General features: G+C 40.6%; 2 protein-coding genes across 3 annotated transcripts; one reads left to right on the forward strand and one right to left on the reverse strand.

Annotated features, from left to right (window-relative positions):
* Positions 1 to 194: 194 nt before the first annotated feature.
* si:dkey-9i23.16 (uncharacterized) lies at positions 195 to 16037 on the reverse strand. Its single transcript, XM_014195304.2, has 6 exons — positions 15768 to 16037; positions 9280 to 9361; positions 8767 to 8880; positions 1168 to 1224; positions 689 to 859; positions 195 to 532 (listed from the first exon to the last, which is right to left on the reverse strand). The coding sequence occupies exons 2-6, from the start codon at positions 9358 to 9360 to the stop codon at positions 407 to 409; spliced, it is 549 nt and encodes a 182-aa protein (XP_014050779.1). The 5' UTR covers position 9361; positions 15768 to 16037; the 3' UTR covers positions 195 to 406.
* On the forward strand, positions 15875 to 25276 carry tmem176 (transmembrane protein 176). Of its 2 annotated transcripts, NM_001141900.1 has the most exon segments (7): positions 15986 to 16127; positions 16304 to 16454; positions 17063 to 17173; positions 17388 to 17444; positions 20858 to 21028; positions 23779 to 23895; positions 24916 to 25269. In NM_001141900.1, coding segments are annotated over 6 exon segments (642 nt in total). In that variant the 5' UTR covers positions 15986 to 16127; positions 16304 to 16328; the 3' UTR covers positions 24976 to 25269.
* Positions 25277 to 26239: the final 963 nt, after the last annotated feature.

Genomic DNA, 26239 nt, shown 5'->3' on the forward strand with positions numbered 1-26239 from the left:
AATATCTGTCATCATGACTCACTAATAAAACATATTGGCAGCACTATATGTATCCAAACGTAATGACTAACCACAAGTGAAACAGTATGGAAAGAATATGTTGTTCCTGATATTTATAGGTTATTATGAAAAGCCAGCAGTGACCTTACACTGAACACACAACCCTCAATCTAAATAAGCATCAGAAGTCCACAGAGTTTATACAAATTATTTTATTAGGTTTCTCAAAAAATGGTACGCCTGTAAAGCTGGAAAGGAATAAACAAACCCATGAAAAAAACAATCATGAACTTGAACAAGTTAAAGGAAATGTGGTTACTGATAAAAATATGATAAAACAGATTAATATTTTTCTAAAATAGGTTTTTCAACTAGCATCCATTGGTTAATCAGTTTGACTAATTGATTAATTGATCATTCGGCACAGTCCCACTCTGAGTCCCTTGAGTGCGGACAAAGAGAGGAGAGAGTGGAGGATAAGAGCCCCCAGGTCATAAACGATGAGTAGGACTGTGACACTCCTGAAGAACCCCTGGGACCGAGAAAAAGACAAGGAAGGATAAACAACAACACAAAAAACAGTGCCACACACAATACAGGGCACTAAAATAGCATAGTGGCAAACAAAACAAACTGTCCTCAGACATACCCACACTTATCAACCACCCACCCACAAATCATTCCTTACCTCCAGGTACTCTCCTGGGCACTTTTGTGCAGCCCCGGCATACAGGTCGATGCTTGGCAGAGTGCAGGGTTCAGCAGTGCCCTGGACGGAGTGTAGGGAGACGCTGTACATACACAGAGCCAGTAGGCCCGCCAACAGGCTGGCCACGTTAGTGTAGGCACAGCCCGTCAGCTGGGGAGAAAGACACAACATGGAAGATAGAGTAAGTAGAGACAGGAAAATCTCCTGGCCCCAAAGATGAAATTGTTCCTAAGAGAAAAAAAGGTCTTGGACCTAAATGTTGCTATATAATGGATGTATTTTCTCATGCACGTAATAGGGTATATACATTGCACAGTAGCCCATGGGCAACATGTTCAGCCCAATATGTGGACTACTGTACAGGTAGACCCAGGTGGACATTTGAGTAATGGAATCGATTACACCCGTTTAGAGCAGTGTATATTCCAATGCAACACGTGACTGTTGTAATGTCTTACTAGCTGTCTGCCGGGAGACTTCTCACAGGCGAAGGCGAACGACCCTGCCGTCACAAACTTTAAAAGAAAGTAGAAACAATATCTGTTGTTTCAATTGCTACAGATGTGAAAAAAGAAAACCAAACCCTCCAATGATGCACACTATATAACATATAGCCTATGCATATAAACAGAAGCCAGAGGAAGCTTGGCACCTTAATTGGGGAGGACGGGCTCGTGGTAATGGCTGGAGCAGAATTGGTAGAATGGTATCAAATATATCAAACACATGGTCACCCTTCAATGTTGTGATGCAAAAATATTGGCTAAATGTATTGCTGATAGAATAAACAAGGTCCTAACAATCCCGTCTGATTCATCAAAATCAGACGGGATTGTTAAAAGGAAGATACATTGGAGACATTAGGCAACTACTAGAAATAATGGAAAACTATGAGAATGAGAGAAACCAGCTATAATCATTTTAGCAGATTTTGAGAATTCATCTGATACGGTCCCTGGATTTTTGAACTCTCTCATAAGATGGGTAAAAGTCATGCATAACAATCCTTTATGTGAAATAATAAATAACAGTTACTTCTCTGAGAACTTTGAATTGTCAAGAGGCGTAAAACAAGGTTGCCCTCTGTCACCATACCTATTTATTATGGCCATTGAATGGCAAATAATATTTTGTGTAATTTTGGAGTCACTTTTATTGTAAATAATAATAGAATATGTTTCTAAACACTTCTGCATTAATGTGGATGCTACTATGATTATTGATAATCCTGAATGAATCGTGAATAATGATGAGTGAGAAAGTTACAGAAGTACAAATATCATTCCCCCCCAAAAGTGCTAACCTTCCATGTTATTGTAATGGTGAGAGGTTAGCATGTCTTGGGGTTATTACATTTGTGCGTCTGTAACGTTAATGTAGAAGTGTTTAGAAACATGTTCTATTCTTATTTACAATATACATTATTTACCATTCATTTCTATTGGGCACAAACAAATATGAAACAGAACCAAAAACAAACAGCAAATATATCAAACAAATTTGTAGAGTGACAAGCTTGATGTAGTCATTACGTGCTATGAATAATTGGACCAAACACTTTTTACTACTTTAATACATATACAGTACCAGTCACAAGTTTGGACACACCAACTCATTGAAGGGTTTTTATTTATTTTTACTATTTTCTACATTGTAGCATAATAGTGAAGACATCAAAACTATGAAATAACACATATGTAGTAACCAAAAAAGTGTTAAACAAAACAAAATATATTTATATTTGAGATTCTTCAAAGTAGCCACCCTTTGCCTTGATGACAGCTTTGCACAGTCTTGACATTCTCTCAACCAGTTTCATGATGTAGTCACCTGGAATGCAATTCAATGAACAGGTGTGCCTTGTTAAAAGTACATTTGTGGAATTTATTGCCTTCGTAATGCGTGTTAGCCAATCAGTTGTGTTGTGACAAGGTAGGGGTGGTATACAGAAGATAACCCTATTTGGTAAAAGACCAAGTCCATATTATGGCAAGAACAGATCAAATAAGCAAGGAGAAACAACAGTCCATCATTACTTTAAGTCATGTAGGTCAGTCAATTTCAAGAACTTTGAACGTTTCTTCAAGTGTAGTCGCAAAAACCATCAAGCGCTATGATGAAACTGGCTTTCATATGGACCGCCACAGGAAAGGAAGACCCAGAGTTACATCTGCTGCAGAGGACAAGTTCATTAGAGTTACCAGCCTCAGAAATTGTAGCCCAAATAAATGCTTCAAAGAGTTCAAGTAACAGACACATCTCAGCATCAACTGTTCAGAGGAGACTGTGTAAATCAGGCCTTCAATGGTTGAATTGCTGCGAAGAAACCACTACTAAAGGACACCAATAATAAGAAGAGACTAGCTTGGGCCAAGAAACACGAGCAATGGACATTAGACCGGTGGCAATCTGTCCTTTGGTCTGATGAGTCCAAATTTGAGATTTTTGGTTCCAACCGCCTTGACTTTGTGAGATGCAGAGTAGGTGAACGGTTGATCTCCGCATATGTGGTTCCCACTGTGAAGCATGGAGGAGGAGGAGGTGTGATGGTGTGGGGGTGCTTTGCTGGTGACACTGTCAGTGATTTATTTCGAATTCAAGGCACACTTACCCAGCATGGCTACCACAGCATTCTGCAGCGATACGCCACCCCATCTGGTTTCCGCTTTGTGGGACTATAATTTGATTTTCAACAGGACAATGACCCAAAACAAACCCCCAGGCCTTGTAAGGGCTATTTGACCAAGGAGAGTGATGGAGTGCTGCATCAGATGACCTGACCTCCACAATCACCTGACCTCAACCCAATTGAGATGGTTTGGGATGAGTTGGACCACAGAGTGAAGGAAAAGCAGCCAACAAGTTCACAGCATATGTGGGAACTCCTTCAAGACTGTTGGAAAATAATTTCTCATGAAGATGGTGGAGAGAATGGCAAGAGTGTAACTCCAATCAAATCTAACTTTATTTGTCACATGCACCGAATACAACAGGTGTAGACCTTTACCGTGAAATGCTTATTTACAAGCTCTTAACCAACAGTGCAGTTCAAGAAAGAGTTAAGAAAATATTTACCAAAAAAACTAAAGTCAAAAGTCATAAAAAGTAACACAATAAAATAACAATAACAAGGCTATATACAAGGGGTAACATTACAGAGTCAATGTGCAGGGGTACATGTTAGTCGAGGTAATTTGTATATGTAGGTAAGGGTAAAGTGACTATGCATAGATAATTTACAACGAGTAGCAGCAGCGTACAAACAAATGGGAGGTGTCAACGTACATAGGCCGGGTGGCCATTTGATTAATTGCTCAGGAGTCTTATGACTTGGGGGTAGAAGCCGTTAACCTCTCTAGGGTAGGGGGCAGTATTTTCACATCCGGATAAAAAAACGTACCCGATTTAATCTGGTTATTACTACTGCCCAGAAACTAGAATATGCATATAATTGTTTGATTTGGATAGAAAACACCCTAAAGATTCTAAAACTGTTTGAATGGTGTCTGTGAGTATAACAGAACTCATATGGCAGGCAAAAACCTGAGAAGATTCTGTACAGGAAGTGCCCTCTCTGACCATTTCTTGGCCTTCTACACTCTCTTTATTGAAAACAAAGGATCTCTGCTGTAACGTGACACTTTCTGAGGCTCCCATAGGCTCTCAGAAGGCGCCAGAACGTTGAATGATGACTCTGCTGTCCCAGGCTGAAAAACAGTAGCGCATTTGGTAAGTGGTCGATCTGAGAACAATGAGACGGGCGTGCGCGTGCACGTGAAGAGTCCATTTTAGATTTTGAGTCTTTGAACGGAAAGGACGTCTCCTGGTCTGATTTTAAACAGCGTTTGACATGCTTCGAAGTACGGTAATGTAATATTTTGAATTTTTTTGTCACGATACGCGTCCGCGCGTCACCGTTCAGATAGTGTCTTGAATGCAAGAACAAAACAGAGGATATTTGAACATAACTATGGATTATTTTGAACCAAAACAACATTTGTGGATGAAGTAGAAGTCCTGGGAGTGCATTCTGACGAAGAACAGCAAAGGTAATCACATTTTTCTTATAGTAAATATGAGTTTGGTGAGTGCCAAACTTGGTGGGTGTCAAAATAGCTAGCCCGTGATGGCGAGCTATCTACTCAGAATATTGCAAAATGTGCTTTTGCCGAAAAGCTATTTTAAAATTGGACACCGCGATTGCATAAAGGAGTTCTGTATCTATAATTCTTAAAATAATTGTTATGTTTTTTGTGAACGTTTATCGTGAGTAATTTAGTAAATTCACCAGAAGTTTGCGGTGGGTATGCTAGTTCTGAACGTCACATGCTAATGTAAAAAGCTGGTTTTTGATATAAATATAAACTTGATTGAACAAAACATGCATGTATTGTATAACATAATGTCCTAGGAGTGTCATCTGATGAAGATCATCAAAGGTTAGTGCTGCATTTAGCTGTGGCTTTGGTTTTTGTGACATTGTATGCTAGCTTGAAAAATGGGTGTCTGATTATTTCTGGCTGGGTACTCTGCTGACATAATCTAATGTTTTGCTTTCGTTGTAAAGCCTTTTTGAAATCGGACAGTGTGGTTAGATTAACGAGAGTCTTGTCTTTAAAATGGTGTAAAATAGTCATATGTTTGAGAAATTGAAGTAATAGCATTTCTAAGGTATTTGAATATCGCGCCACGGGATTCCACTGCCTGTTGAGTAGGTGGGACGATTTCATCCCACATACCCTAGAGAGGTTAAGGAGCCTTTTCGACCTATATTTACTGCTTGCCGTGCGGTAGCAGAGAGAACAGTCTATGACTTGGGTGACTGGAGCCTTTGACAATTTTTTGGTCTTTCCTCTGACACCACCTAATATAAAGGTCCTGGATGTCAGGAAGCTTGGCCCCAATGATGTACTAGGCCGTATGCACTACCCTCTGTAGCGCCTTACGGTCAGATGCCGAGCAGTTACCATACCAGGCGGTGATGCAACCGGTCAGGATGCTCTCGATGGTGCAGCTGTAGAACTTTTTGAGGATCTGGGGACCCATTCCAATTCTTTTCAATCTCCTGAGGGGGAATAGGTTTTGTCGTGTCCTCTTCATGACTGTCTTGGTGGGTTTAGACCATGATAGTTTGTTGTTGATGTGGAAATTTGAAACTTTCAACCCGCTCCACTACAGCCCCGTCAATGTTAATGGTGGCCTGCTTGGCCCGCCTTTTCCTGTAGACCATGATCAGCTCCTTTATCTTGCTCACATTGAGGGAGAGGTTGTCGTCCTGGCACTATACTGCCAGGTCTCTGACCTCCTCCCTATAGACTGTCTCATCGTTGTCGGTAATCAGGCTGTTGTGTCATCAGCAAACTTAATGATGGTGTTGGAGTCGTGTTTGGCCACGGAGTCGTGGGTGAACAGGGAGTACAGAAGGGGACAAAGCACACACCCCTGAGGGGCCCCAGTGTTGAGGATCAGCGTGGCAGATGTGTTGTTGCCTACCCTTACCACCTGGGGGTGGCCCGTCAGGAAGTCCAGGATCCAGTTGCCTGTAATCCATGGCTTCTGGTTGGGATATGTACGTACGCTCACTGTGGGCACATCGTCGATGCACTCATTGACGAAGCCGATGACTGAGGTGGTATACTCCTCAATGCCATTGGATGAATCCTGGAACATACTCCAGTCTGTGCTAGCAAAACAGTCCTGTGGTGTACCATCCGCATCATCTGACCACTTCCGTATTGAGCGAGTCACTGGTACTGCCTGCTTTAGTTTTTGCTTGTAAGCAGGAATCAGGAAGATAGAATTATGATCAGATTTGCCAAATGAAGGGTGAGGGAGAGCTATGTATGCGAGAGCTGTGTATGCGTCTCTGTGTGTGCGTCTCTGTGTTCCTCTGGTTGCACATGTGACATGCTGGTAGAAATTAGGTAAAAGAGAAAGTTTGCCTGAATTAAAGTCCCCGGCCACTAGGAGCACCGCTTCTTGATGAGCATTTTCTTGTTTGAGTATGGCCTTATTCAGCTGGTTGAGCGCGGTCTTAGTGCCAGCATCGGTTTGTGGTGGTAAATAGACGGCTACGAATAATATAGATTATAACTCTCTTGGTAGATAGTGTTATCTACAGCTTATCATAAAGTACTCTACCTCAGGCGAGCAATACCTTGAGACTTCTTTAATATTAGACATCGCGCACAAGCTGTTATTGACAAATAAACACCCACCCCCTAGCTTCTCTGTAAATGCCGATGCATGGAAAATACCACCACGCTCTATATTATCCGTGTTGTCGTTCAACCACGACTCGGTGAAACATAAGATATTACAGTTTTTAATGTCCCATTAGTAGGATAGTCTTGATCGTATATCATCCATTTTGTTTTCCAATGATTGCACGTTGGCAAATAGAACAGATGGTAGTGGGGGTTTACTCACTCGGCTAAGAATTCTCAGAAGGCAGCCCGACCTCCGCCCCCTTTTTCTCTGTCTTTTCTTCACGCAAATGACGGGGATTTGGGCCCATTCCCGAGGAAGCAGTATATCCTTTGCTTTGGACTCGTTAAAGAAAAACTCTTTGCCCAGTTTGAGGTGAGTAATCGCTGTTCTGATGTCCAGAAGTTATTTTCAGTCATAAGAGACAGTAGCAGCAACATTATGTACAAAATAAGTTAAAATATAAGTTACAAACAATGCGAAAAAACTAACAAAATAGCACAGTTGGTTAGGAGCCCATAAAACAGCAGCCATCCCCTCCAGCGCCAATCAAAGCTGTCATCAAGGCAAAGGTCGGCTACTTTGAAGAATCTCAAATATAAAATATATTTTGATTTGTTTGACACTTCTTTGGTTACTACAGGATTCCATATGTGTTATTTTATAGTTTTGATTTCTTCACTATTATTCTACAATGTAGAAAATTATAAAAATAAAGAAAAACCCTGGAATGAGTAGGTGTGTTCAAATTTTTAACTGGTACTGTAAGTGAATTTGTCCCAATACTTTTGGTCCCCTATGTACAAAAAGTGCTGTAATCTCTAAACGGTTCACCCGATATATATGAAAACACCTTCAAATTAAAGCTGACGTTCGGCAATTTGACCTCATCGTCATTGTGTCACTTCTAATCCAAAGTGCTGGTGTACAGAGCCAAAACAACAACAAAAATGTGTCACCGTCCCAATACTTTTGTTGCTCACTGTATTGCCTAGTTAAATAATGGTTAAATAAAAAAATGTTAAAAATAAAACCACAATTGACACATCAATCCCTTCGCTTCAATTTAAGCTATTATATAAATACTTGCTACAAAAATAATGCTCAATCCAGTATATCGGGCATTGAACAGTCAGCCTTGTGCAGACTCTGCCACGAGGAAACAGAATCAATAGAATATATTTTCTGGTACTGTCCATCGTGGCTCACTTTTTTAATCAGGTCCAGGAATGGTTGTTATGTCATAATATCAGGGTTCAGATGGACCTGCAAACTGTATTGTTATGGGATCTGAAAAAACACCACCAGTCAATGGGAAATATCATTATACTCTTGAGTAAAGTATTTATTTTTAGGGCAATATCGGTAGAAATGTTACAAATAGATAGGTTCAGGACCCTCGTAAGACATCATAGTCAAATGGAGGGATGTATTGCAAAAGGAAATAGCAAAATGGCATTATACTGGGAAAGATGGGTTAATCTGTGGATATCAGAGGGTTGGAGTTAAGATCTGAATGAATGGTGGTTTGGCGAATGTGGGTGAAAATCCAGCACTTGAAGAAATGTGGAATATGTGTATAATTTTTCAACTACAGGTACCGTAGATGTGAGTGAAATAGCTTTAAGTAGCAGTAGAACTATTGTTGTCCATTAGTTTACTCCAATTAGAGTAGGGATGGTATGGCAAGGGGGAAAAAGTATAGAGAAAAATAAAAACAACATGGATTCCATGTCTTTGATGCCATTCCATTCGCTCTATTCCAGCCATTAATATGAGCTGTCTTTCCCTCAGCAGCCTCCTGTGACAGAAACAAAGTTATTTATGGCTTTATTAAATTAGGATCTTACCAGGAAGCCAATAAATAAAGGGAGCATAAGTTGTAGTTTGGGCAAGCCAATGTCCATGTAGTACAGAGGCACCGCCAACAGCACTTGGAATAGACCCAGCAGTATCGACACCACCTGGTGGAGAAAAGAGAGAACTGCATCTAAAGGAACTATTTCGATGATTATAAAACTCAGTTCTGTGGTCCGATTCTAGCCTTCTCCCAGTTCCATTCATTCTTGCTCATGAGAAATGACTAGTGCAAAAAGTATGATGGGGACAATCGGTCCTTCTAGCCCTTGCTTTCACCAGTCCAATGCTTTTAAGTCTATGAGGGGAAGTGAGCAAGTGCGTACTCCGTGGAGCACGTGTCTGATGCATGGTGACAAGATAGATATATGAATTCCACTCTTAAAAGACAATTGAATGGTACAATAAGGAGGGAAAGAGCAGTCTGGTAGATGTATTGACTATCTATATGTATGAGTGTATAGTAATCATTCAATTCATGTCCATTACTCATTCAATTCTCTTACCGCTACAACCTCTGGGTCAAACTTGATGAAGAGGCGATGTAGTTTAGGACCACCTGTTCCTGACTCAGTGGATGACATCATCCTGAATTAAAGGGTTTGGTCCAGGAGAGAGGAGAGGAAAGAGAAAAGAGAGAGAAAAAAAGGAAGAGGAGAGAAGAGAAAGGAGAGAGGAGAGGAGACATGCTTATCAGAATCAATCACAAAATGTAACCAATGCAAGGCCCTAAAAATTGTACATTGACTCTGTACCGGTACCCCCCTGTATATAGTCTCGCTATTGTTATTTTACTGTTGCTCTTTAATTACTTGTCACTTTTATTTCTTATTCTTATCTGTATTTTCTTTAACTGCATTGTTGGTTAGGGGCTCGTAAAGTAAGCATTTCACTGTAAGGTCTACATCAGTTGTATTTGGCGCATGTGACTAATAACATTTCATTTGATTTGATTTGACAAACACAAAATGTAATCACAGGCACTGGAACGCAGATAAACAGTAGAATGCAGGTTTGCAATTTTGGGTTCAAAGGTTTGATTGGTGATTCACACAGAGTTCTATGCTTTCCAGCATGATATTTGAACTCTGCTTAATAAAGGGATACTTCAGGATTTTGGCAAAGAGTACCTTTATTGATTGATTTAATTTATTTGACAATTTGTAAAATCAATACATAAGGGTGCTCCAGCTGGTGACGCCTCCACATACAATTTAAGAAAATCATCAAGGATAACACAACACAGCTTAACAGCTTATTTCCATTGTGGTCCTTTTGAAGAGGGAAAGGGGAAGTAGGAATACAAGGTTAGGCAGCGATTGTAATGACAACAAACAATGAAAGACACAATTGTTGTTTGTTTCACAACATCCGATAATTAATAAAATTTCCGTTCCTAATAAACAACTATCTGGGGATCTGGGGACCATACTGTGGACAATCTGATGTACAAGACACAATTTTATCTGAGCGACTCTCTCCTCCACTTTAAGCCATCTAAGGCTTTCAAAGTGGTAATAGTCGAGATGCTGGAAGTTTAAAAATAATCCTGACTAATTTGTTCTGAGATGTCTGCAATTTATTTTGTAATATCTTGGGGGCACTATTGTAACAGGAAGAGCATGCATAGTCAAAGTGGCACTGAACAAGAGCCCCTGCCAATGTCCCCATTGCATTCCTATCCAGATATTTGGAGGTTCTAGCCAGGAACCTAATTTTATGGTTCATTTTGTGCCATGCTCTCCCCTTTCAGATGGTTATCTAGCACACATCCAAGATACTTAAACTAGTATTTTGCTGCGACTGCTATGTCACCTACTACCACCTTAAAATCTGGGGATTTCCTCAGTTTCACTTTGTACCCGAACAACATGGATTCTGTTTTTCCAAGGTGAAGTGACAGCTTATTGTCATATAGCCATTTACTGAGGGCTTTCTCAACCACATTCTTGTCTTTGTGGGAAACCAACAGTGCAGAATCATCTGCATATAGGAAAAGGTCACATGTACAGCTACAGTGGTGGGGAAAAGTATTTGATCCCCTGCTGATTTTGTACGTTTGCCCACTGACAAAGAAATAATCAGTCTATAATTTTAATGGTAGGTTTATTTGAACAGTGAGAGACAGAATAACAACAACAAAAAATCCTGAAAAATGCATGTCAAAAATGTTATAAAATTATTTGCATTTTAATGAGGGAAATAAGTATTTGACCCCTCTGCAAAACATGACTTAGTACTTGGTGGCAAAACCCTTGTTGGCAATCACAGAGGTCAGACGTTTCTTGTAGTTGGCCACCAGGTTTGCACACATCTCAGGAGGGATTTTGTCCTACTCCTCTTTGCAGATCTTCTCCAAGTCATTAAGGTTTCGAGGCTGACGTTTGGCAACTCAAACCTTCAGCTCCCTCCACAGATTTTCTATGGGATTAAGGTCTGGAGACTGGCTAGGCCACTCCAGGATCTTAATGTGCTTCTTCTTGAGCCACTCCTTTGTTGCCTTGGCTGTGTGTTTTGGGTCATTGTCATGCTGGAATTCCCATCCACGACCCATTTTCAATTCCCTGGCTGAGATAAGGAGGTTCTCACACAAGATTTGACGGTACATGGCCCCGTCCACCGTCCCTTTGATGCGGTGAAGTTGTCCTGTCCCCAAAGCATAATGTTTCCACCTCCATGTTTGACGGTGGAGATGGTGTTCTTGGGGTCATAGGCAGCATTCCTCCTCCTCCAAACACGGCGAGTTGAGTTGATGTCAAAGAGCTCCATTTTGGTCTCATCTGACCACAACACTTTCACCAGTTGTCCTCTGAGTCATTCAGATGTTCATTGGCAAACTTCAGACGGGCATGTATATGTATTCTTGAGCAGGGGGACCTTGCGGGCGCTGCAGGATTTCAGTCCTTCACGGCGTAGTGTGTTACCAATTGTTTTCTTGGTGACTATGGTCCCAGCTGCCTTGAGATCATTGACAAGATCCTCCCGTGTAGTTCTGGGCTGATTCCTCACCGTTCTCATGATCATTGCAACTCCACGAGGTGAGATCTTGCATGGAGCTCCAGGCCGAGGGAGATTGACAGTTCTTTTGTGTTTCTTCCATTTGCGAATAATCGCACCAAATGTTGTCACCTTCTCACCAAGCTGCTTGGCGATGGTCTTGTAGCCCATTCCAGCCTTGTGTAGGTCTACAATCTTGTCCCTGACATCCTTGGAGAGCTCTTTGGTCTTGGCCATGGTGGAGAGTTTGGAATCTGATTGATTGATTGCTTCTGTGGACAGGTGTCTTTTTTACAGGTAACAAGCTGCGGTTAGGAGCACTCCCTTTAACCTGTTGAGGACAGACGTTCCGCTAGTGGAACCCCGTTCCGCCTGCGGAACCCCTAGCCAACAGCCAATGGCATCACACGGCGCGAAATACAAAACCAACTAAAATACCACAATTCAATTTTCTCAAACAATCAACTATTTTACACCATTTTAAAGATAAGACTCTCGTTAATCTAACCATATTGTCCGATTTCAAAAAGGCTTTACAGCGAAAGCAAAACATTAGATTATGTCAGGAGAGTACCCAGCCAAAAATAGTCACACAGCCATTTTCAAAGCAAGCATATATGTCACAAACACCCAAACCACAGCTAAATGCAACACTAACCTTTGATGATCTTCATCAGATGACACTCCTAGGACATTATGTTATACAATACATGCATGTTTTGTTCAATCAAGTTCATATTTATATCAAAAAACAGCTTTTTACATTAGCATGTGATGTTCAGAACTAGCATACCCACCGAAAACCTCCGGTGAATTTACTAAATTACTCATGATAAACGTTGACAAAATACATAACAATTATTTTAAGAATTATAGATACAGAACTCCTTTATGCAATCGCTATGTCCGATTTTAAAATAGCTTTTCGGCGAAAGCACATTTTGCAATATTCTGAGTACATAGCTCGGCCATCACGGCTAGCTATTTTGACATCTGCCAACTTCGGGGTCACCTAAACTCAGAATTACTATTAGAAAAATTTGATTACCTTTGCTGTTCTTCGTCAGAATGCACTCCCAGGACTTCTACTTCAACAACAAATGTTGTTTTGGTTCCAAATAATCCATAGTTATGTCCAAATACCTCCGTTTTGTTCGTGCGTTCAGGTCACTATCCGAAGGGTAACGCGCGAGCGCATTTCATGACAAAGAAATTCAGAATATTCCATTACCGTACTTCGAAGCATGTCAAACGCTGTTTAAAATCCATTTTTATGCTATTTTTCTCGTAAAATAGCGATAATATTCGTTGTATTCATTCAAAGAGATAAGAAAAACATGGTGAGTTCTCATGACCGCTCATCTCCAGTCTCACTGTCCCCAGGCTGACCACTTACAAACTCTGCTCCTATACTTTGCCCAGAGACAGCAGACACCCCATTCCACTTTCTGGCTGTAATTTCGATAGAGATGTAACAGAAGGAAAACAAATTGTCAGACAGGGCACTTCCTGCATGGAATCTTCTCAGGTTTTGGCCTGCCATATGAGTTCTGTTATACTCACAGACACCATTCAAACAGTTTTAGAAACTTTAGAGTGTTTTCTATCCAAATCTACTAATTATATGCATATTCTAGTTTCTGGGCAGGAGTAGTAACCAGATTAAATCGGGTACGTTTTTTATCCGTACGTGAAAATACTGCCCCCTATCCCAAAGAAGTTAAGAGTGTGCTCCTAATCTCAGCTCGTTACCTGTATAAAAGACACCTGGGAGCCAGAAAGATTTCTGGCTCCCAGGTGACCCCCACGTGACCCCCTCTCTGATTGAGAGGGGGTCAAATACTTATTTCCCTCATTAAAATGCAAATCAATTTATAACATTTCTGACATGCGTTTTTCTGGATATTTTTGTTGTTATTCTGTCTCTCACTGTTCAAATAAACCTACCATTAAAATTATAGACTGATCCTTTCTTTGTCAGTGGGAAAACGTACAAAATCAGCAGGGGATCAAATACTTTTTCCCCCCACTGTAGATTTCAGATTGTTTATTTGCAATAGAAATAAAAGTGGACCCAGCATACTCCCTTGGGGTACCCCGCAGTTCAAGATTTGGGGTTTAGACAGGGTCCCATCTACATCCACCATCTGTTCTTTCTTACAGGTAAGAGCTGACCCATTTTACTGCTAAGTTGTTAAAGCCCATGGCTCTTAGTTTGATTAACAGAATCTCATGATTAACTGTATCGAACGCCTTTTGGAGATCTAACATAACCATAACATAAAATGTCCCTCCATCTACTTCCTTCCTTATGTGGTCAGTCAGATATAGTAGGCAGGTGTCAGTGGAATGGGATTTCATAAAGCCAGATTGGAGCTCATAGAATAGGTTATGTAAAGAAATATAACTGTCAATCTGCTTGAACATAATCTTTTCCATGACCTCCGAATAAAGCCCACAGGATTGAGACAGGCCAATAGTTTCCATGATCTAACTTATTCCCTTTTTTATATACAGGAATTACCCTTGCAAATTTCAGTTCACTGGGAAAACAGCCTAGTTCAATAGACAGATGCACAATGTGAGTTACACATGGGGTTATAATTACCGCAGCGTCCTTTAGAAATCTGTCAGGAATGTTGTCAAGGCCTGTTGCTTTGGAACAGTCAAGTTCTTTCAGCCTCTCTAGCACAGTTGACTCAGACACCTTTTCAAATGAAAAATCATCTACTTGAATCCCCTGCTGTGAGTAAAACAGCTGGACCTGACTCTCCTCAAAGCAACCTGACTGAGAAGGTAACTTGCTAACTAATGTATTAGCTATAGTTGTAAAATAGCTATTCAGACTGTCTGCAGCCATGGTCTTATCTGATGTAACCTTCCTCCAATGTCCAAGCTAAGATGATCTACTTCACCAGAGTCATTGCCAAAATCCCGAAGTATCCCTTCAAGCATGTGCATGTGCATGTTGAGCTGTAACTGCAAGAGGGGCGAGGTGCATTTGACCTAGCAAGGACTTGGATTGTAGTGATGAGTGGTGTGAATGACTGGATGAGAGAGAGAGGGAGAGAGATAGAGAGAGCCAGAGAGCGAGAGAGAGAGAGATTGAGACAGGAGGAGAGTGAGAAGGTGCGAGAAAAGACGGGTGGAGAGAAGGTGGAGAGGGAAAGAAGCACGGAGGGAGGGGGAGAGAGAGTCAGAGAGAGAGAATAAGAGAAAAAAGGAGAGGGGAGAGAGGCGGAGAGGGGAGAGAGGCAGGGAGGGAGGGGGGGGGTCTGAGAGAGAGAATTAAACCACATGTCTGAGTTGGCCTAGTCCCCATTGGATATAGTGGAATGTTGCTGCTGGATGAAAAACAGATGTGCACAGTGGGCTTGGGGAGAGACGGGGGCGGGGGGAGATGTATTACAATTGAATCAAGATATGGGGGCATGGGAACATTTCATTTCCAGACCAGCTTCACCAAACATTATTCTAGAGTGTAGAACGCTGTTCAAACACAGACCTCACTGCATGCACTATGCACTCAACTGTATTCGAAGTGGGGAAGGGTTTGCTTGTTTAGGCCAAGCAAACGAAATAAGAGGAGGGGAGAGAGGGAAGAAAACAAAGCAGGGGAAAGAGCAATGAACTACGGTACATTAACACGGTCCAGCCGACTGGTCTGAACTGTATTGACGCAACATGACGTTCAAGGACAAGTGAATGTGAGGGGGGCTTGGGCAGGGCACCAGGCACAAATATTCGCCATAATAGAAAGATAGTCTTCTTTTATTTATTTAATTAGCCTACATGTTATTAAACCTTTATTTAAAGATACAGGTCAGTTAAAAACAAATGTATAACGCCTATTTACCATTCTTATTTCTCAATAATCTTGTTCTGTTGCCTACACATCAGGGCTAAACTGCCATATTCTCTCGATTCGCCCCTGAAGATCAGCGCAACTTCATCCACCATTTACGTAAATTCATCAGCTATTTTAAAACGGACTTACCTTGATGAAAACAGCCCCTGTTGTATGCACACGGTCCTTTTTTGTTGCAGAATGACCGTGTAGGTCCAGGCTGTCACAAAAACGGTTGCTACGAATGTTTATATTGACTATTGTATCACTGTCTCCCAAGACGAGGGGGTGACAGTGGGCTAGGGTTGGAGGCTTCGCACCAGTGAAAGTAAGCTAATCCGACTCGTGTTTCGTTCGTGCCAAGAACGGGCGGAGACACAAAAAGTTAAGGGAACGGACGCGGACTGGCTATGTTGCGAAATCTATTTTTCTAATTCGTAGATTAGGCAACAAGAAGTTGAGTTTGTGGAATTAGGCATACTAAAGTGATTTTGTATCTGAAAGGAAAAGGTAAGATGCGTCGATTATCCTAATAGGATTTTTGATTGTATAACGGTCCACCCAGGAGGTTTCACTATTGTTGTATAATTAATAATAATTCAAATAAAAGTGTTGGTAAGGTCAATCACTTTAATAGCCTAACAATTGAACACACATTGCGTATTGTCCTTTTCCTTGAACCCCAGCGCCAAAGGACTCCAGAGCGCAAGGATGGCTGTGTCGGTCTCAAGGGACCTGTCAGTGAGCGTGACGACGGACATCAACTCGGATAAACTGACCTACAGACAGCGGGCTCTGCGCGAGAGCATCCAGAAAGGCGAGCCAAAGGCTTTGGGGGTGAGCGTCAGATGTCAAAGACTATTTGTACTTTTTTATAGACGGAGATACTACAATAGGGGGTGGTTATTATTGCATGTTGTGTTCAGCCCTGTGCATTTAGTGTCCTGTTTTAATTTTTTTCCCTTCACATTATGTTTGACTGATGCATTTAAGAATCAAATATGTATTTGTACATGACTCATTATATTTACTGTCTCTATAAAGATGTCAGACATTGATTTGTGGTGAACGCCTGGAACCTAATGTGTTTGTGTCAATAAGTCAATCATATTATAAAACCCTTTTTACATCAGCAGTTCCCACAAAGTGTATTTACAGTAAACCGGCCTGTGTGTGTGATTGTGTGTGTTCTATCTATCTATCTATCTATCTATCTATCTATCTATCTATCTATCTATCTATCTATCTATCTATCTATCTATCTATCTATCTATCTATCTATCTATCTATCTATCTATCTATCTATCTATCTATCTATCTATCTATCTATCTATCTATCTATCTATCTATCTATCTATCTATCTATCTATCTATCTATCTATCTATCTATCTATCTATCTATCTATCTATCTATCTATCTATCTATCTATCTATCTATCTGGCAGGTGTCCCAGGTAATGATTGGGTTGATGGTGATGTCCTACTCCATCCCCCTCCTCTCCACTGAGTTCACAGAGGTCGTGACCTTTGGGGTACCCTGGTGGAGTGGCCTATCGGTAACCGAGTAACCTAACCTTCACTCATACTCACTCTCTGTACTGAATGGTTACATAAATTATTCTATCAAATTTGTTATTGTGATTACCATTTTATTTTTTTTTAAGTGTTGCCATTCAATTTCATTATTGTTTTATCAGCCACTCATTCTTTTAATCATTGGTTATGATATTTTATTGACAATTGGGAGTTGTTTATATCTGATGTGTCTAGTTCATAGCAGCAGGAGTCATTGCCATAGTGATGGAGAAACACAGCAGTATGAAATCGGTGAGTATGAATACCACCACACGGTATGCTCGCGTACACACACTCACACTAGTGATCTCATAACCCGCAATCCCCACGGTTATATCCGCGGGTCGTCCAGGTTTAGGGCAATGATGTATATAAACTCTGGATTGCTGATTCTATGTATTGGCCAATGAGAGGCTTTGAAGCCACTGGTCGGCAATATTAGCACTCCCCAGAAAAGCAGTCCTCCACAGAGAGAAATAGTAATGGCGTCTTTTTGTAGGCACTACCTCCGCCATGGTTCATTGGACAAAGCCTATGGGGAAAATGAATGGTGTTTTTGTAGGGTTTTTTGTTTAAAACCTCTTAAAGGGTTGCAGCCTTTTTTTCAATTTCCGCCTAAAATGATATCTAATTGCCTGTAGCTCTGGACCTGAAGCAAGGATATGCATATTCTTCATACTTTTTGAAAGGAAACACTTTGAATTTTGTGGAAATGTGAAATTAATGTAAGCGCATATAACACATTAGATCTGGTAAAAGATAATAGAAATAAAAAACATGCGGTTTCCCCAAAATAATTGTTGCATCATCTTTTAAATGCAAGAGAAAGGTCAAGACAGTGGGCCAATTGTGCGCCGCCCAATGGGACTCCCGATCACGGCCGGGTGTGATACAGCCCGGAATTGAACCAAGGTCTGTAATGACGCCTCTAGCACTGAGATGCAGTGCCTTAGACCGCTGCACCACTCGGGAGCCTAACATTACCATACATAACTATAGAGAACATACAGAAATCCCATGGCAATAAAACATTTAAGTTTACACACTGCCAGGAATGTCATACATGATGGATCATTAGCTTCCCTACAGAAAAGACAGCAGGTGTGGGGTGTGGCAAACTGTAGAACCCAGTTCCAACATTTGAATATAAAAATGGATTTCATCAAACACAAGTACGCTACATTTTATGGGATCCTTATGATGACAAATCAGATAAAGATTACTGAATGTAAGTGCATTATTTACCTTCATAGGTGAATGAATCAAACCAGTTGCCATGATAAAAGTGTTTTGTTGTTGTGCACTATCCTCAAACAATAGCATGGAATTTTTTCACTGTAATAGCTATTGTAAATTGGACACTGCATTTAGATTAACAATAAGACATGTCTATGTCCTAGAAAGTTGGCTGTTGTTTACAACGTCATTCTAGTCACATTATCGCATATTGAGCAACAACTGTCCCGGTTTAGGGACACCGATCCCATAGAGGTTCAACGCTCAAAATAAGGTTTGTAGTAAACACAGGCTTAGGAGATCTTATACATTTAGTTCTATGAGATAATCTTCATCAGCTAACATCACCTTTTGTGAATTTTGAAGAATTTATGTAATTCAAAAAAGCACATTAAGCACTTCATAATAAAGGCTTCATAATTCATAAAGGTCATGTTAACTGACTCCTATCATCTCATAGAACAAAACTTATAAGATCTCCTAAGCCTGTGTTAACCTTTGACCTTATTGTCAGTGTTCATTTTTCGCATAGGGATGGCTGAATGAACCAGAGGTAACTAATTTCCGGGTTTTAGGACTACAAGTTGGCGAGTTCTATAGGATTGAATGGAATTCAACATTATTTCATTTAAATGTTTCAAGGACAAAATTGCATGTATTTAAGTATTTTTGTTGTTTTAGTGGGGACAGTAACATTAATACTTTCAAAAACTTATACTTTAAGGAAAATGTTTTTAGATATTGCTTTATTTGTATGTTTAACGCATATCGTATCATTTAAAAGTATGCGTTAAGGTTTACATTTTAGCAGACGCTCTTATCCAGAGCGACTTACAGTAGTGGATGCATACATTTCTTTTTTTTTTTCTTCTTCTTCTCCGTACTGGTCCCCCGTGGGAATCGAACCCACAACCCTGGCGTTGCAAACACCATGCTCTACCAACTGAGCCACACGGCTCAGCTCTTAGAGAAGAAACGTGGCAATAGCTACCAATTTTTTTTTACAACGTTGTTGGAGTGCCAAGATGGAGGCACGGTGGGTTCAAAACAGTGTCCCCTATCATCTAGTGTTTATTTATACATCATTGGTTTAGGGTTATGAAATATTATGAAAATGAAGGGCAGGTAGGTGGCAGTTGGGTTGAATAAAGAGAAAATAATACATAAAAAAATCTATACATGTATCATTGTTGTGCAATTTATATCTAGGCCTATAGACTGCATTTAGGGTTTTCTTTCATGTTTTTGGCATTAGTGTGAAAGCCTAAACTTTGGGGCCTAACTTTACGCTCGCCAAATAGCCTACACGCCAAACGCTTTTGGGAACACACATCGAACCACTGAGGCAAAAAGGACAATACCGGAGTTTAATTCAATACGAGAAAAGCTGCAAAATAGAGAGTTGAAAATACAGAGACGGGAGGGCCATAAAAGTAATGTTTGGGAAAGATTTGGTGAAGTGGTAAAAGAGGATAATAACAGTGCATATATTATGTGTGAAGATTGTGAGGCGCTATACGACAGTGACAAGGTGGGGACTTCAAATAGGCCTGTGACACGTCAAGGGAACTGAAGCCTACTGTTCAGATGGGTTTAATTGAAACTGAAATCTGGACACTTACCTCTCACATAGTCTTAATATTAACTCCTGCAGAATGAAGCATTTCTAGGGTAAAATGATACACCAAATGCACATTTTGACTCGGGAACAGGAGTAGAGAAATATTATTTATTTATTTCAGAATCTTGAGAGAATGTGAATGCACAGTTAGGGACCGGCTGTAGAGCTGCGATCTATCAGCGTCATAAAAGCTGACAGTATTTCAACCACATAAATATGCATCCAAGCCAAACTCAAATCTTATCAGAAACATGTTGGGTCATTTTCACAGCTTTCAATTTCCTTACAACTGGTCAAACTGATTCTGGTGTGCAAGGGCTTATTTCGTTTTCTAGGGAAACATATAATGACAGAAGAAAAGCTGCATGTATCCAATAATAGACAAGTTGACTCACAAATAGCCTAGCAAAATTATAAGCAGAAACATATCACAAATAGGCACACAAAAAATCCTCCACCCCCTGTCAAAAAGAATTCTGCCATCTCTGACTCTAGCCTACAGCGCATTTATTTCTTTATTTGTGGGTCGGGTGCGAGCCTCAGATTTTCACTTTATCACAGATAGTCACACACACACACACACACACACACACACACACACACACACACACACACACACACACACACACACACACACACACACACACACACACACACACACACACACACACACACACACACACACACACACACACACACACACACACACCCTACATTATAAAAATGTACACTATAATCAATGAGGTCTGGCCCCTGACTCCCACCCCTATCTCTTCCTCCCTCTTTCTCTCTCCCTCTGTCCCTCTAGCTGGGTGTGTGTATGGTAGTGACACTGGTGGCCATTTTGGTTTCTCTCCTGGCCCTCATCTTCTACTTCATTGATCTCCACAATAACCCAGAGACACCGTGTAACCACCCCCTGGCCGCCGCAACACACTACGGGGAGGAGTATGAATGTGACCACCAGCACTATGCCACTGTTAGTACCTTTTTCATCATTGGTCTGTGTGTGTGTGTGTGTGTGTGTGTGTGTGTGTGTGTGTGTGTGTGTGTGTGTGTGTGTGTGTGTGTGTGTGTGTGTGTGTGTGTGTGTGTGTGTGTGTGTGTGTGTGTGTGTGTGTGTGTGTGTGTGTGTGTGTGTGTGTGTGTGTGTGTGTGTGTGTGTGTGTGCGTGTGTGTGCGTGTGCGTGTCGCCAGTATCCAGTATCAGTCAAAAGTTTGGACACACCTACTCGTTCAAGGGTTTTTATTTATTTTTACTATTTTCTACATTGTAGAATAATAGTGAAGACATCAAAACTATGAAATCACACATATGGATTCATGTAGTAACCAAAAAAGTGTTAAACAAATCAAAATATATTTTAGATTCTTCAAAGTAGCCACCCTTTTCCTCGATGACAGCTTTGCACACTCTTGGCATTCTCTCAACCAACTTCATGAGGTAGTCACCTGGAATGCATGTCAATTAACAGGTGAGCCTTGTTAAAAGTTAATTTGCAGAATTTCTTTCCTTCTTAATGCGTTTGAGACAATCAGTTGTGTTGTGACAAGGTAGGATTGGTATACAGAAGATAGCCCTATTTGGTAAAAGACCAATTCCATATTATAGCAAGAACAGCTCAAATAAGCAAAGAGAAACAACATTCCATCATTACTTTAAGACATGAAGGTCAGTCAATACGGAACATTTCTTCAAGTGCAGTTGCAAAAACCATCAAGCGCTATGAAGAAATTGGCTCTCATGAGGACCGCCACAGGAAAGGAAGACCCAGAGTTACCTCTGCTGTAGAGGTAATAAAAAGAAGAGACTTGTTTCAGTCAGGAAGTTAAAGCTTGGTCGCAAATGGGTCTTGCAAATGGACAATGACCCCAAGCATACTTCCAAAGTTGTGGCAAAATGGCTTCTGGACAACAAAGTCAAGGTATTGGAGTGGCCATCACAAAGCTCTGACCTCAATCCTACAGAACATGTGTGGGCAGAACTGAAAAAGTGTTGTGAGCAAGGAGGCCTACAAACCTGACTCAGTTACACCAGCTCTGTGAGGAAAAATGGGCTAAAATTCACCCAACATTGTGGGAAGGTTGTGGAATGCTACCCGAAACGTTTGACCCAAGTTAAACAATTTAAAGGCAATGCTACCAAATACTAATTGAGTGTATGTAAACTTCTGACCCACTGGGAATGTGATGAAATAAATAAAAGCTGAAATAAATCATTCTCTCTACTATTATTCTGACATTTCACATTCTTAAAATAAGGTGGTGATCCTAACTGACCTAAGACAGGGAATTTTTACTAGGATTAAATGTCAGGAATTGTGAAAAACTGAATTTAAATGTATTTGTCTAAGGTGTATGTAAACTTCCGACTTCAACTGTATATACTGTATTCTATTTTATTCTACTGTATCTTAATCTATGCCGCTCTGACATTGCTCATCCATATATTTATATATATTCTTAATTCCGTTCCTTTACTTAGATTTGTGTGTATTGGATATATGTTGTGAAATTGTTAGATATTACTTGTTAGATATGCACTGTTGTACTAGAAACACAAGGATTTCGCTACACCCGCAATAAAATCTGCTAAACACATGTATGTGACCAATAATATTTGATTTGATGTGATGGTTGAATTGCTGCAAAGAAACCACTACTAAAGGACATCAATAACAAAAAGAGACTCGCTTGGGCCAAGAAACACGAGCAATGGACATTATGCCGGTTGAAATCTGTCCTTTGGTCTGATGAGTCCAAATTTGAGATTTTTGGTTCCAACCACCTTGTCTTTGTGAGACGCAGAGTAGGTGAACGGATGATCTCCGCATGTGTGCTTCCCACCGTGAAGCATGGAGGAGATGGTGTGATGGTGTGGGGTGCTTTGCGGGTGACACTGTCTGTGATTTATTTAGAATTCAAGGCACACTTACCCAGCATGGCTACCACAGCATTCTGCAGCAATATGCCATCCCATCTGGTTTGCGCTTAGTGGGACTATCATTTGTTTTTCAACAGGACAATGACCCAAAACACACCTCCAGGCTGTGTAACGGCTATTTGACCAAGAAGGAGAGTGATGGAGTACTGCATCAGATGACCTGACCTCCACAATCACCTGACCTCAACCCAATGGAGATGGTTTGGGATGAGTTGGACTGCAGAGTGAAGGAAAAGCAGCCAACAAGTGCTAAGCATATGTGGGAACACCTTCAAGACTGTTGGAAAAGCATTCCTCATGAAGCTGGTTGAGAGAATGCCAAGAGTGTGCAAAGCTGTTATCAAGGCAAAGGGTGGCTACTTTAAAGAATCTAGAATATAAAATATATTTTGATTTGTTTAACCCTTTTTTGGTTACTAGATGATTCCATATGTGTTATTGCATAGTTTTGATGTCTTCACTATTATTCTACAATGTAGAAAATAGTAAAAATAAAGAAAAACCCTTGAATGAGTAGGTGTGTCCAAACTTTTAACCGGTACTGTACGTTGTTACCCCAACGTGTTTGTGATGCATCACGTTTATGACTCATTGAGAAATGATATTTAATCTGAAATGATAAATCTCTCATATTCAAATGATCTGTTTCCTCACAATGCAATATTACAAACGATGTGTGACAAATGTTCTTACAAATTACTTGCTCTCAGTTTAACTTTAGCTCTCTCTGACTCTCCCTCGCTCCCCGCTCTCTCTCTCTCTCTCTCTCTCTCTTTTTACCTCAGGTGTTCAGTTATGGAGTAAAGTCGTCCCTCCTTCTCTTTACCATCATCCAGATCATCGTCTCCTCGACGCTCTCTTACATCCTGTACAAAAAGAGGAGGGGTTTCGGACCATACTCAGTAAGACAGACAGGAAAATACATTAAAGGGGAACTTTAGTATTTTATTTAATTTACAGTTGTAGATTACAAGATTACCATGTACATTATATTTAGTATTTATTAGGATCCCCATTCTGCAGCTACTCTTCCTGGGGTCCAAACAGGGTTAAAAAAAAATGACATCACAGTAAAACACAACAGCCTACATCATAAATAAAACAATACATCATAAAATACATTATTACTCTATTATTACAAATGTACAATATAAAGTCCACAAAACCACAACATTACAATGTCAGAGTACATGCAGATTACAGATTACAGTGTCTCCTGGCCCATAGACTACTTTCCGGGTTAGGAATCATCGAACCATCTAGGCCGTCATTGTAAATAAGAATTTGTTAGTAACTGACTTGCCTAATTAAATAAAGGTTGAATAAAATAAAATAAAAAAATTGTAAAATACTTCCCCTTTAATATTTAGTTTATCACTGTAATATTCGTTATTATCTGGGATATTATTGCTTAATTACCATGATCATATTCATCATAGGATGTGGTGGGAATAGATATTTTAATTTGTTCACTTGGATTTATTTGCGGATATGTTCAGTCTAAATGTTATTATTATATGTTAATTGTTTATAATCACAACATATGCTTGCCATATTTAAAACAAAAGTGCTGGCAATGAGGAATAATATTTCAAGACAGAATCCAAACAAAATGAAAGGGCGATAAAAACGACGCCCATTTATTCAGAGATTGTTTCCGTACAAATAAAATATTTACAAAATTGTGTAAATACACAGAGGATGCCACAGGGCAGGCAATAGAGTAGTGGCAATAGAGTAGTGGCAATAGAGTAGTGGCAATAGAGTAGTGGCAATAGAGTTGTGGCAATAGAGTAGTGGCAATAGAGTAGTGCCGTGGAAATTACCGCCAGGGACACCTGAAGTCAATGTAAAATGTTCCTTCACATTAGTTAATCTGTTTTTCTACTCTCCCTTTTTCTTTCTTTCTCTCTCTCTTCCAGTCTATCAATCAAGATGTTCCCTCGACTCCCATACAGGTCACTGCCCCCAACTTCAACTGACCAATAACAGCTGCAGAAGGACTTTAACTGACCAATCACATCTACAGACAGATTTCCACCAATTCCCCTGTTATGATACTGATGATTTGTCCGCCACTGATGGTTTGTTTAAGTTTCTACCATTGTGGCTTTATGTTATGTCTTTGAATGTGTAACATGAGGCTGTGGAATTGATTTGGATGTGATTCCATAGTATGCAGTGTTTTACTACAATGCAGTGTTAAATAATGGTTTAATTTTCCCTAAATTCCTCATTTGTTTTGTATATTATCACCTAAATAAAATCATTTATATAAAAAAATACTGTTCTTCAAAATGCATTTGTAAAATGACCTCCATCTGTTCTGATAGTAAGTCCCGCTCATCTTCTCTCCGGATAGTCAAGACAAAGTGTTCTCTCTCTCTAGAACACAAGTAAGCCTTGTCCGAGCCAGAACAGCCCATAGGGGCTGGAGCCTATCGCCTGTTTCTGCAGCGTGAGGCAGCTTGATGCACAAGTACACCTCATGGACAGGACGCTAGAATGCCTAGAATGATAGAACAACATGAAGAAGGTTTAGACAGCAATGTCATCAAATGTCATCATAAGATTCTCCAGGAAGTGTTTCTGTAACCAGGTTATGTATGTGCTCTGGGAGCCAGATGGAACCTCCAGTGAATGGATGGAACTGAATGGAACCATTTGAAACAGTTGACTTCATTTTGGATGGCTCCCATGTACAGTACACTTCCTGGTATCGTTCGAATCAAAGCCTTTTCTCCCATTCTAGGCACCAGGCCAGAGAGATTCTTCTCTCGTCTCGAAACACACACACACACACACACACACACACACACACACACACACACACACACACACACACACACACACACACACACACACACACACACACACACACACACACACACACACACACTGTGACTGGGCCGTCCAGCTGCCGACCTCCTGACCTCCCTCATCTCTTCCTGTTCTGTTCCCTCACAGTCTCTTCTTTCAGAGACATGGAATGTGACCCAAATGGCACCCTATTCCCTATATAGTGCACTACTGGTCAAAAGTAGTGCGCTATATAGGGTATAGGGTGCCATTTGGGAGGGAGGCAGGGTTACACGGTAGTGGAGTGGCTGAGCCGTTCACTGCTTCGATGGAGTCTGACTCCAGATTATTAAAAAAACTCATTGTTTTGTTCCTCTCTGGCCCCCTCTTCCATTCCATCTCACACTCTCCCTCCCTCCCTCCCACACACACACCCACACACAATCC

The sequence above is a fragment of the Salmo salar genome, chromosome ssa04, assembly GCF_905237065.1.
Source record: "Salmo salar chromosome ssa04, Ssal_v3.1, whole genome shotgun sequence".
Taxonomy (NCBI): domain Eukaryota; kingdom Metazoa; phylum Chordata; class Actinopteri; order Salmoniformes; family Salmonidae; genus Salmo; species Salmo salar.